We start from the raw sequence: 13427 nt of genomic DNA on the forward strand, positions 1-13427 counted from the left end.
GTCCGCATCGGGTCTTGGCTGTCATTCACGGAGCGGATGTCACGCACGGCATCCGCTCGTGTGAAACAGCCCTTATACTTCTGATTCCCTTCCAAACCACTTCTGGCATGGGAAGAAAAAACTGCATTAAAAACTGCCCCAAAGTGTGTATGACACCACCTTAAAGGGGTTTTCCGGTACTTTAATATTGGCCTAGCCTCAGGACAGGCCATCAATATTTGATCAATGGGGGTCCGGCACGCTGCATGCTCCCCTGCCCCCCAGTACCTGCGGGGTCAGAACTACACCACTTTGTCCGTTATGTAGTGGACAGAGCTGGTAGCTGCAGTATTTCTCCCAGTCACAGGGCTGCAGTGACCAGCATCGTCCACTACACAATGGACAGCGCTGTGTAGTTCTGACCCTGGAGCTACTATGAAACAGCTGATCGTCAGTGGTGTGGGGTCTCACTCCCCCGCCAATCATATATTGATGTCCAAAGGATGGATCACAGAAAACCCCTTTAAAGGCTACATGAACATGGAAATATGTTCTATGGAGATTTTGCTTTGTTTCTGTGGATTTGCCCCAGATTCCTCCCTTTGCATTGCAATGGGTGAAACCTGCAATGAACATCCAAAGAATTGATACACTGCGGATTTCAAAATCCAACAACAACCGCAGATCAATTTATGTGCAGAAATTTCTGCGAAATTTCATCTACTTAGGCTACATGCACACAACCGTGCCGTTTTTCCTGTCCGCAAACCGCGGATCCGCGAAAAAACGGAAGCCGTCCGTGTGCCTTCTGCAATTTGCGGCCCATTGTAAAAATGCCTATTCTTGTCTTCAAAACGGACAACAATAGGACACGCTATATTTTTTTTTGCAGGGCCACGGAACGGTGCAACGGATGCGGACAGCACACGGAGTGCTGGCCGCATCTTTTGCGGCCCCATTGAAGCGAATGGGTCCGCACCTGAGCCGCAAAAAATGCGGCTCTGATGTGGACCACAAAAACGGTCTTGTGCATGAGGCCTTAACTGTTACTTTACACTGCGAATTTGACATACGAAAATCCACAGGGCAATACTGCACTAAATATGCACTGTGTACAAGAAGGCAGTTGGGGTGAACTGTGCAAATGGGTTGTCCAAGATAATTAAAAATCTCTGAAAAGCCCTATGTCTTAAAATAAGGCTACATGCACACGACCGTTGTGTGTTTTGCGGTCCGCAAAACACGGATGGTGTCCGTGTGTGTTCCGCAATTTGCGGAACGGCACGGACAGCCATTAACATAACTGCCTATTCTTGTCCACAAAACGGACAAGAATAAGACAGGTTATATATTTTTTGGGGCACCACAGAACTTAGCAATGGATGCAGACAGCACACGGAGTACTGTCCGCATCTTTTGCAGCCCCAATGAAGTGACTGGGTCCGCATCCAAACCGCAAAAACTGCGGCTCGGATGCGGACCAAAACAACGGTCGCGTGCATGAGGCCTAAGAAACATGACACACTCACCCTTTTCTCCGGCGCTGGTCTAGTACTCTACCTGCTGTTACTTAACCAGCGCCGTAGAGAACTGCGCTGGGGAAACAAGTGTATCGGGTTTTTTATTTTAAGACATTGTAGGGGTTTTTGGAGACTTTTAATCAGCTTGAACAAGCCCCTTAAGGCGCACTCATTTTTATCTGTCTGGCAGTGAGGAAATTCAGTGTATGATTTGCGCCATTTCCTCCCAATCCCGGCACACACTGCTTGATAAGCGAGCGCCACCGTCTTCCCCAGACCTTCTGCTGTCCAGGAACACACCATAAAGCAAAGGAGCAGTTCTGGATGTTTAATGTAAAGGATATGTTTCGGTTCTTTCAGTAAAGAAGTCTTCAGTCTCATTGTGCCTGACCTACGAGAATGGAAGAAAATGGGAGGTTAACCGTCTTGAAGATAATCATTATCGGTCATCACTAAGCTTTCATTACAGATGCAATATTACGCGGATGTCACACCATGCTCTACACCAGGACTGCAGTATTGCATCTACTTTCACATATGCAGTTTTGTGTCCGGTATAGGACATCAACAAACCGGACCGGAATGCATTCTGGCGCACGCCGTTCTGGTCTGTTCAGTTTTGCCCCCATTGACAATGAATGGATACAAAAACGTTCCCTTACATATTATGGCATTTTAGCCGTCATTACTCCCTTTGTAGGCATGGCATGTGACCGTTGAGCTTCCGTGGTCACGTACCATTCCTGAACACGTCAGCACTGAGGCCACGGATTGGCTGCCAGTGGTGACACGCACGTAACATTTGCACCCATCCTGGCCACCTAAAAATGTCTTCTCTGGTTTGGAAAACCCCTTTACGCTATTTTTTCTAAGGTAAACCTTAACATGCACGTATACAATATATTTTGTAATTTAAAGGGGTTGTCCGGCCGGAATTTTTTTATGTGTCCTGGGTGCCCCTGGACCGTCTGCATGGGTGACAGCCTCAGGAAGTGGTGATTAGCCAAGAGGTCACATTTCTGTGCCAAGAGGGACGAGGAGGTACAGACCAGTGGGGAGACTGAGCGTCGGAATGAGAGTGGTAGGAGATCGGTAAAGTGAGTATTTTTTATGGCTTTTGCCCATTTTCAAATTTTTTCCCCCCTGTCGATGTCGAGAGCACATACATTAACAGCGAAGGTGTGCCATTATTAAGAATAATCTGAAGCTACTTATTACACGCACCGATTGTTCTGTGCAGAAACTTCTGCTCACTCCGGCCTGATATACTATTAAGGGTTTGATCGGTGGAGACCTGTGCTGAGACCCCAACCCATCGCTAGAACGAGGAGACAGAACACAGAGCGCCGTCTCCCCTCGCGGCAGAAGATGGACTCAATAGAAGTCTATGACACCGTCTCTAGTAAAGAGGAGGGAGCAACTCCATCTCCTTGTTTAGTGACTGGTGGGGCTCTCAGCACTCAGACCCCCCCACTAATAAAAACCTTACAGGTAACGTGAACTCTGTTAACATCAAGGGGGTCCTTCTGAATCACTCCTGATACCAGGTGGAACCCACAGCCTTGAGAGTGTGTCCACGAAGGACGTAAAATACAGCAGCAGAAATCACATGAAGGACAGGCGGTCTGTGCCGTGGAAATACCCTCTTCATAGCAAAAGATGAAATCCGTGGAGGATATATGCACTGCAGGTCAATGTGGGTGTGATTTCTTAAAATATCATCCACTTTACTGGTAACGTAGAACGCTGTAAATGTGCCGCACAAGCGCCGGGTATCTGCTATGTGTGAGGGCCCCGGAAGGGTTTTTCCTCCAAATTAATTTATCACTGAGTGCCCCACTTCTGGGACTTCTAAGGGCACAACTAGCCGCATGTAGCCAAGCCACAGCCACCTGCAGCCATCGGCTGCAAGACTTTACTGCAAAACCGTGAATTCATTGGCTGGCACTGGTAAGAGTGGCCTGGCTGCTTACAGACCGCTGCGCCACCTGATGGTGCCCTACTGGAATCTGGGCTCTTTCGTAACCCCATGTCCACAATGAGGAGAAGTCTGGATGGGCAGCAGTCAGGGGGGCACAGCATTGCTCCTTTAATACTCTAGAGAAGGGCTATAAACTCTTGTTGATTTGTGCTCATGTAAAAACCTGAGGTTTCTGTGGTAATAAAATTAAGGGGCATCTGTCAGCAGACTTGTACCTATGACACTGGCTGACCTGTTACATGTGCTCTTGGCAGCTGAAGGCATCTGTGTTGGTCCAATGTTCATATGTGCCCACACTGCTGAGAAAAATTATGTTTTAATATATGCAAATGAGCCTTTAGGAGCAACAGGGGCGTTGCCGTTACTCCTAGAGGCTCTGCTCTCTCTGCAACTGCCGCACCCTGTGTACTTTGACTTTAGAAGTCAGGGCAGGTGTGATAACATTTTCACTGCCTGGATCTGTCGAAGTGCAGAGGGCAAGGCAGTTGCAGAGAGGGCAGAGCCTCTAGGTGTAACGGAAACACCCCTGTTGCTCTTAGAGACTCATTTGCATATATTAAAACAGCATGCATCCTCAGGATAGATCAGTATCTAATCAGTGGGGGTCCGACAGAGCAGAGCACCACTTCTATTCTTAGGATCCGAAATAATAAAGTGACGTCGCATCCCAGCGATATCCCATTATTTTATTAGCTGGGAATAGTGTCCTCTCGGTCTCACTAGACTGATATCCGTTGGTTTTCTTACTGTACAAAAAAAAAAAAAAGCGTAATTGACTACGGTATTCTATACACAGGCGTACATTTTAAAAATGCATATGCACAGTAGAGATTTCTTTTTTTACCCTGGGAACCTTTAGGTGATGTACACCACTGTAGGCAGAGGCATATGTCAGAGGTAGAAAAAGAGTCTGCTCAGCACCGACCTGATCCACCCCGCTGGATCTTTGAAGGTCCGCTCGGTTCTGGCTCCGAGGGTCCACCTTTGTCTTCACTGCATGTAAACTTCCAGCATGAATGGGGTCACATGTGCTACTGCACACATCACCACTGGGACCAGTCATTGGCTGCAGCGGTGCCCACAGGGGTACAGGTGAATCCCCTGGTTGGCCCCTAGTCTCCCACCCCCTGCACAAGTGGCACATAACACAGTAGACTTACTGCACTACATACATACATTCAATGTACAGCACCTCAACCAGCCTATGTTCATATAAAGAAAACCGTGTTAGATTATTTATTATATTTGAATGAATCCGTACGGTGGGCCCCCAAAATAAATGTTACTGGTGGGCCCTCGGTACCCCAGTCCGACACTGGGTGCACATGACATGTACCTGCCGCAAAAGAAACAAATATGTAAGGAACTGGAAGAGAGTGTGGGGGAGCAGGTAAGTACTCTTCCTTTTACAGGTCAGGTGGGGGGTGGTAGGGACAAGCCTGTCATCCATATGTCATCTATCTGATTTTCAACCATATGGTTTCCGAGAAAAGCAAAGTGGGACTCTTGCTGGATCCATCACACACCGGGCCCCCAGTGCCTTATCAGAGGGGCCCTGCCTGTGCCATGCCAGCAGATCATGTGACCTGCTCCTCTCCTGAGCAATGTAATTCTGGAGCACAGCCCCCCACGAACCCCCTTTACCTGCCCTGGACACATACACGACGAGGCCTTACCTCCCTGCTGCAGTCTCGGCTATGCTCACTCTCCAGCTTTGTGGCCGCGTTCCGTCTCTATGGTTACCTATCGCGAGATTTCGGTTACCCCCACGAGATCTTAAAACTTACTGTTGAAATGTGATTTCAGTCGCTTACTGTAAAACAGAGGAAGGAAGCGGGAACCGTCGCCCTGTCAGAGGTACATTGTGGGGAGGACAAACACGAACCTTACATATTCCCAGTGGAAGGCGATCACGGGCTAGACGTGAGCGCCATATTTGATTTTGGCAGCAGTCGTTGAAGTATTTTAAACCATGTCATTCCTCAAAATGGGCTCAACGACAAACGCTTTACTCAAGATAAAGAAACATGTTGGGTATGTTACCAGTTGTGGAGTGTTTATTACAACCTCGTTGCGTTTTCTCAGTCATTAGACACTTTATTACACGCTACCAATTAACGCTTTATGACAGGCTTAAAAATGGCCGGCTGTGTTGCCTCCTGATACGTCACGTGATCAGACCTCGTCCAATCCAAACGTCTAAACGGTAAAAGAACCGCCTGGACCCGCCCATGGAACCTTCTCTGCATAGCCACGCCTCCAATAGATGTCTCTCCGTTGCTCCGCAACCTAGCCCCGCCCCCTCAAACCGCCTAGCAGTTCAGTAACCGTCAATTATTCTCTTTCTCGTTGTAATTACCGTTATTACGGCGACCGTTCTGGCGTCCCCTAAGGGGCCCCGCTGAATGGACGTCCTGCAGCGGCGTCACAAGCTTTCTGCCGCTGTGTCTCTCACTCTCTCTGGAAAATGGCAGCCGGCCCCATTTTTTTTTTCAAACCTGAGCAGGCTCCCAGCATGCACCGCGCGTTTGTAACGAACTTCGGTCGAGTTTAGATTTTGGGCGCCATTTTTGAGTGGAGTTACTGAGGCGCTCGCAGGCTAGGACTGAGCATCCCGCGGAAAAGAGCTCTGACTCCGGGAAAAACGCTCGGCAGCCCCCAGAAACGCATCGAAAAATCGGCAAAAAATTCAGGCAGGCTGCTGGTGAGCGGGCGGCGCGGCTGAGGCGGCTTCACAGGTGATTTTCCTCACGGTTTGTCATTTTTTAATTTTAGCGGGATGAAGCTGAGCGAAGCCGGTGTGACAGGCGGTGGATGGGGGAGTGTGCACACACAGCTGTCATCCGCGGTAGTGTCCCGAGTCGTGTCACTTTCTGCTGTTTACATGGACGATGGCGTTACCGCAACGTATTATACCTACCGTGCCCTGAGTGTAGATGACAGCGGCCCCTCATGCCACCCATTTCTACCCGTTATTCCGGGTGTCTCCGTGTCCTGCCGGGTGTCCTGGATATGTCGTCATCAGATCGGCTCCATTTCTCTCCTGATTTCATCGCCATCGATTCCTGAGGAGTTGTTACCCAGCGATCGTCACTGCCGCAGATCTACACCGATCTGTAGCGCTGATGCCAGTCACTACGACTCCCACCAGCTGCACGCCGCCGATCTAATGTTTTATTTAGTGGGTTCCTCTCATTGGAATTGTGTTTTGGCCCCCAGATCATCACCCCCTTCATCATGCCACCTAAAAAGACTAAATCGTCCACGGCTGCGGCGAGAGCGCCCACGGAGAGGGCCATGGATGAAAGTGACACAGCCCTGCCCGCTCCTGAGGAAGTCCGAGACGCCGGGGGGGAGCCGGCTGCTGAAGGTATGGATGCCACTGACCATCGTGTGGCGATCGTGTGCCAGGCATCGCACGGCGATCTGTTTGGGGGGGGTGCAGCCTCCGCGATTCCCCCCCCCCCCCTTCTTCCTCCTCCTTTGTGTGTGAGCACTGGGACAGTGACAGGCGGTTAACCGTTCCTTTGCCGTGCTGGATTCGGGCTGTCATCCCTAGAAGTTGTGGCACACAGGATGGTGCATCGTCCCAGGTGCTGCCATCTTATCTTATGGATTTGGGGGGGGGGGGGCATAGAAGTTTCCCTGGTTGTGTGCCTACTGTCTAGAAAAGGGTGTAAAATCCCAAAAGGAGGGGTGGGGGAGGAGGAAGGGCGTCTATCAGGATCCCAGATCCCCTGCATGGATTCCCTCTGCCCCCAGCTTTTTGGCTGCTGTCTGTGAAGAATGATCCATTTCTTTTTTTTTTGTGTGTGCTTTTAGAGACTCCTAAGGAGGTGCTTGATAATAGAAGTTTAGAGGAGATTCTGAGTAGCATCCCTCCTCCCCCACCTCCAGCCATGACCAATGAAGCTGGAGCTCCTCGTCTCATGATAACCCATATTGTAAACCAGAACTTCAAATCGTACGCCGGAGAGCGCGTCCTGGGGCCTTTCCATAAGGTAAGAGTGCAGCGGACCCTCCACATCTGCATGTGATTGACTGGGTGTTACGCTGCTGCGCTCCACAGTAGTTTCCTTGGCAGACTGACTGATGACTTGGTTACCAGAAGGTATAATGATCGTGTAATAAAGATGCGTATCTCTGCTGACACGCCGATTCTTGTTTGCCTTAGCGCTTTTCCTGTATTATCGGGCCCAATGGCAGCGGAAAATCCAACGTCATTGACTCCATGCTCTTTGTGTTTGGCTACCGAGCCCAAAAGATCAGGTCCAAAAAGCTGTCGGTGCTGATCCATAATTCCGACGAGCACAAGGATATTCAGAGCTGTACAGTGGAAGTGCATTTCCAAAAAATCGTGGACAAGGTAAGGCTCCCCCGTCTTCTGTAACACTTTTCTGTTTGTGTCCAGATTTAGCACTTTTTTTCCCGTATTTTATTTATGCCCTCTCTCTCCTCTTTTACAAAAATTATTTGACCTTTTTATTTATTTTTTGCTACATGTCGGGACTTCTTCTTTGTTTTGGGCCGGACTATTTCTGCACATATCTGGTCTCTCTCCTCCTCCCAGCCCTGGTTTTGTTTGTTTCCTGTTTGCTGATATTCGCTTCTATTGTCCAGTGCCCTTATTACAGGGCAGTCCTTTATTTAGTCGCCATCCCTGGCGTCCGTCCGTGGCCTCCTCACGGACAGGGTGGGCTACTGTGTGGGTCTTAATTCCTCTTCTAAGACCACAGGTCGTATGTGAATAAATAGGTATTAGAGAGCCCTCTGTGCACCGTGATTGAAGATCTGCCATGCCTGCTCCTCCGGATAACGCACCGGTAGAAGGAGAAGCCCAGAACTTACTGGTGTTTTATTGTTCTCTGTGACAGGAGGGGGACGACTTTGAAGTCCTTCCCAACAGCAACTTCTATGTGTCCAGAACCGCCTATAAAGATAACTCCTCCGTCTACCACATTAGTGGGAAGAAGAAATCTTTTAAGGATGTTGGGGCTGTTCTCAGGAGCCACGGCATTGACTTGGATCACAACAGGTTTCTTATCCTACAGGTAATATGAGATGATTTGCCTGCTCCGTGCAGATTTCCTGCATCTTTTAGTGTGCTGTGTGGAATAGATGAGGGGTTCGTGGTGTTTCTTCTGCAGGGGGGGAGAGCCTGAAATCCTTGGAAAGCTGTAGCAGCACATCATGATTTGCATGCTATACTAGAAGATACTAATCATTATTTGCTGCTTCAGTATTTTACGGAGAGTCTCCGGCGTTCAGAGGGGCGGGATGCCCAGAGGGCGACGATGCTGCTATCTGTTCTGCTTTAGCAGCACGTAAATATTGGGTGCTAAAATAGTCGACCCCAATATTATTGTGCTGCTTTAGTGTGGCAAGAACCTTCCATCGACTCAACGTGGATAGTGCGGGCGAGCAGGTCGCCACTTATATTCTTCTGGATGATATCAGCAGTCCTAACAGCCTTATCACTAGTTTCTCATGAAATATGCTTACATTCCCCCTGTGATGACTGGGATTGGGAGGTTTTACAGCCATGGGCTGACTATTGGCATGAGATGTTTTTGTATAGTTTCTTTTTATTAATGGGTTGCTCCTGTCAGTCGCCCCCTTTTTCATTTCCAGATTTGATGCTATTCTGAGTGAAATAATTTGTCAGGAAGAAATGATGCCTAGACCGAAGTTTTAGGCCTTTGTTAACTCTTGAATGTCATGCAGAGATTGGACAGCCTTCCTGCTTATGTTACCAATGTAAAGGATGTTGGTGCGTTCAGAGAACTGGTTGCATTGCCAGTTTGGTGATCTATTAACTTTTGTGGTGTATTTTATAAAAAAAAATAAAAATTTACATATATTTGATCAGTGCCAGAAAGTGAGCCCTTTTTTTATTTTTTTATTTTTAATTCGGGGACAAAGCAGTGGATATATTTTTTTTTATTTTAACTTTTCATAGTTAAATTTTTATGTTTGAAATGTGTTGCGTTACAAGAATGACTTTATGAATATTAATAAGTTTTCCCTTTTCAGAACATATTTGGCTAATGGGGGGGGGGGGGTGCTGCATTTCTGTATATTTTTGGCTGCTGTGATTTATTAAACTATATAGAGACTGTGTAAGGACTAGGAGCCTCCTGAGGAGACCAAAGAAAACTGCTGCATTACTTCTGTGCTGCCCACTGATAATAGGATAGAGGAAAATGGCAGCCAAATGCTGTTGTATGTGGTGGTTTATGTTTTACCGTGACCTCTGCCTGTGATGCATTTATAGCTGATATCTGGGAATCGGCATAACATGGCACAGGCCACACGCTCTGTGTGTTACACTTCACAAGTTGATAACAGGCTGGAGCAGTGTACTGCTAGGCCGGGTTCACACACAGCATCTGGCTGCAGAAAGACCACAATGTTAGTTGCATTTTCTTTTCTTTTTTTGCGCCCAAAAAGTCTTACAATGAGATCTACAAGCACATATAGTGTTCTTGGTTTTTCTCCGACGCAGCATGGGTACGGTATTGAGTTTTTTTATGTTTTATTTTGTACCTGGTATTTTACATTTTTAGAAACGGCAGAAAAAAATATTCCAAATATAGGGTTGTATAGCTGTTAAAATGTATGCTTTTATTTTTATTTTTACAAGCCTCTAAATCTGCTGGAAAATAGGTTTGTGAGGCCTAAAAGTAGCTTTTGTGATGTCTTCCTTTTTGGTTTTTGTATCCACAAGGATGTGGTTCCCAGTACTTTTCTGCTTCTCCACATACATTGATAGTTGGGCATCGATCAGCGTTTATCTATAGATGTGCCCGTCTCACCTCTACTTGTGCTGAAGGGGCAAAACCCACTTATTACATGAAAAATCCCTTCTCAACAATTGATTTGCCATGGTCAAATTTTTTTTTTTAATTGGTATGTAATATACTAGCAAGTGGGGACCAGATACAGCTGCTTTGCTCTATTCCTTGGTTGGTACTTTGTGTCTTGCTGCTTATGTTCAAAAGTTGCTGCCAGTTGAAAAATGCTATTTCCTACCCACAAGGCTTTAAACAAAAAGCACATTGAACGGTCATGGACGTTTGCAGCTGGTGTCATACCCTTGACTTGGGATGCCCAGTTGTCACCCCTTCATGCCCAGTGAGGGGTGTAACACAGATTACCTAGTAGCACTGCCATTTGCTTTCATTTTGTAATCTGGACTAGAAAACTAATGTCTGAGCAGTCATATTCCCCATTAGCTGGAGACTAGATTTGCCCAGCTTACTTTCTGATGCCTGACCAGATGTATGTTTACAGCTATATTTAATCTGAAAATAGGATTTCTGCTGTGTCATAATAAAATATATATAGTTGTGGATACTGAATTTTTTTATTTATTTTTTTGTTGCTAATTGGCTGTTCTGCTTCTACTAGAATGTTACAGGAAAACTCAGTGAGGGGCATTTATCAATTCTGGCTTCAAAAGGGTCGCAAAATAGGGCTTTCTTACTACTTTGGGCTAAAATGTGACTCTTTACATTACATTTCCATTTCTACACCACTCTCCAGTTTAGGCGTGGCTAGCTGTTAGTTTCCCTTTAGATTATTAAAAAGTTGCACGTTTACTCCATTAGGGGGTGGCGTATAAAACTATATAAATATATTTAAAAAAAACATGCAACATTTGATAAATCTGCCCCGAAATATTACCCTCAATGACTGTAATAGTTATACTAGTTTCTTCAAGGTGGACTGTCTGTACGCTTATTAACTGCCATATACCGTTTCTTGTACACGTGCGTGGCCAGTTTTCTTGAAGGCATTCGTATGGTCATTAGAACAAAACCCAATAAAAGATTTGAAAAAGTAAAGAAATCTTACCCTCTTGACAGATTCCCCCATATGGGGTCCAGTGTGCTGGGCTTTCACCCCCTCTCCTCTGGGCTGGACTAGTCTGTATTAATTGCTGTTTTTTAATAATATATAGCCTAGTAATACATTTATGTATAAATCTTGTGTTTTTTGCCATAGTTTGCTTTAGATATGATTTCTGAACTCTAACTTTTTCTAATTTTCATTGAACACCACCTATCTTTTCCTCAGCGGAAATTGTGAAAATAAGTAAATGAAGTGTTTTGTGGTGTTTACTACTTAATGTGTGGTAACCCCTTAATGAGTTACACCTCTCTGAGATGAATGAGGTTAACCTTAAGGGATTCAGGAAGTGGGCCAAGTGTTTTAGGTATGTTGGTCTTGCCTTTTGAATTTTTTTTTTATTTTTCCGTTCCTTTTTAGTTTTGATCAGTCAATAACCCACATACATCTTGCAGGCCTGCGCTCCAGATTATGTTATCAGTTGTGTTCTAGTAATTCTGGCCTTAATCTGATGAACTGCTCTGTCAAGTCTGGCCAAATGCCACCCCAGGTTTTCAACTTGGGTCTTTAGGCTAGGTGTATGTTCAGTTATTTGGCTACCCATCAGTATCAAGATCGGGGTAGTTCAACTGAGTTTAGTCCATTTATGTGCACATATATTTTTGGTAGAATATTTTCAGATTGGTTCTCGACACTTCTCAGCTTATAATAATGAAGCTCATCATGGAGAAGTCTTTCACATCAGCATTAGCCCCCTGCAATCAAAGTTAGGATTATCAGATAAAATAATTGGATAGCTCAGACAAATGTTCTAACAGCGGGTACGGTCAGAAGACTGACATGCAGCAGAAAATCTGCAGCAGAAAATGCACCAAACTGTGCTGACAATCCGCAGCATAAATTAACATGCCGCAGATTTAAAATCTGCACCACCGTTCTACTTCCACTGCGAAGAAAGGAATTATTAAAATCGAATTTTCTTTGCTGGTATTGTAACAATGCTGAAATCCATGGCATTTTAGTCACATTTGGACCTACCCCTAAGGTGTGTGGTGTTTGTTATTTTTTGTTTGGTTTTTTTATCCCAGTGTCAAAAATCTGGTTAACAGCAGAAATTGTGCTTTAAAAAAAGGGGGGGGGGGGGTTTTAAATCTCCTGTTGCTTTTTGGTCCCCACCGGTCTTTGTTTACTATGGCTGCAGCGGTTTTGTGCTGGACACCGCTCTGACAATAGATGGGTATGCAATTGCTGCAGTAAACTAACAATGACCATGGGGACTTCTGGAGCTGCAGGAAGTTAACAAGGTGAGCATTTTTTTTTATTATGTTCTTGGAAAACCCATTTAGGGTATGGCCACATAGAGCAGATTTCACCCCATACATTGCAAAGGATGACATCCATTGATGAAATTGACCTGCGGTGGCATTAAAGCGACCCCTAATTCAAGAATGAAAAAAAATTCGCATTAGGGAATAAACAGAACACGTACCTGGTGCTCTACTTTTCATCTTTCCCAGGCTCCTTTTCTGCGATTGAAGGTGACTACCCACTTCTCAAACTGCCTGATGCATACTAGGCGCTAGGCCTGCACAATATATCGCCAAAGCAATCGCAATTAATCACCATATCGCAATCGCCGATTGGCCGACCCAAAAATGCTGCAATTATATTACCATATTTTTCAACTTTCCACCCCCCCCCCCCCCCCCCCCCAAAAGTGGGGGGAAAATGGCAGTGCGCCTTATAAAGCGATGGTTCACTTTTTACGTGGTTGACACGATGTATCGCCGGCCGCTATGCTGCACAGCGCGGCCGGCGATACATCAGTTACAGTATGGGGAGGGAGGAGGGGCTGGAGGCAAGTCGTTATTTTAATGAACAAATGTTCTTTTATTTATTCTATTTTATTTATCTGTTCTGTGCAGTGCTATTAAGAAAATGGCAAGTTTTGTGCTTTTGCAGTAATGCAAATGTTATTTAATTTAGTAAAAGATGTTTTATTTTGAAAAACACTGTGCATTTCACTTCTTGAGTTAAGCATAACTACATTTCAGCATTATCAGTAATTTGTGTGTGCTTTTGCCTTGAAAATCCAA

General features: G+C 45.8%; 2 protein-coding genes across 5 annotated transcripts in view; one reads left to right on the top strand and one right to left on the bottom strand.

The window, feature by feature from the left end:
* Window positions 1–6692, bottom strand: part of IFT80 (intraflagellar transport 80) — a 125754-nt gene extending 119062 nt beyond the window's left edge. Inside the window, exons 1-3 of one of the 4 annotated variants that reach the window (XM_044292053.1) lie at window positions 5295–5312; window positions 5157–5223; window positions 1844–1890 (exon numbers count right to left, since the gene is read on the bottom strand). In XM_044292053.1, coding sequence (XP_044147988.1) covers window positions 1844–1880 — 37 coding nt within the window. In that variant the 5' untranslated portion in view covers window positions 1881–1890; window positions 5157–5223; window positions 5295–5312. Of the gene's footprint in view, window positions 1–1843; window positions 1891–5156; window positions 5224–5294; window positions 5313–5365; window positions 5414–5839; window positions 5970–6400 lie in introns of those variants that run through there. The other 3 variants (XM_044292056.1, XM_044292054.1, XM_044292057.1) reach the window with 3 other exon arrangements.
* Window positions 6065–13427, top strand: part of SMC4 (structural maintenance of chromosomes 4) — a 47982-nt gene continuing 40619 nt past the window's right edge. The window contains exons 1-5 of the mRNA XM_044292052.1: window positions 6065–6218; window positions 6700–6850; window positions 7303–7481; window positions 7655–7846; window positions 8355–8531. Of these exons, the coding sequence (XP_044147987.1) occupies window positions 6718–6850; window positions 7303–7481; window positions 7655–7846; window positions 8355–8531 (681 nt within the window). The 5' untranslated portion in view covers window positions 6065–6218; window positions 6700–6717. The remainder of the gene's footprint in view (window positions 6219–6699; window positions 6851–7302; window positions 7482–7654; window positions 7847–8354; window positions 8532–13427) is intronic.

Source organism: Bufo gargarizans, chromosome 4 (genome assembly GCF_014858855.1).
Source record: "Bufo gargarizans isolate SCDJY-AF-19 chromosome 4, ASM1485885v1, whole genome shotgun sequence".
NCBI classification, from domain to species: domain Eukaryota; kingdom Metazoa; phylum Chordata; class Amphibia; order Anura; family Bufonidae; genus Bufo; species Bufo gargarizans.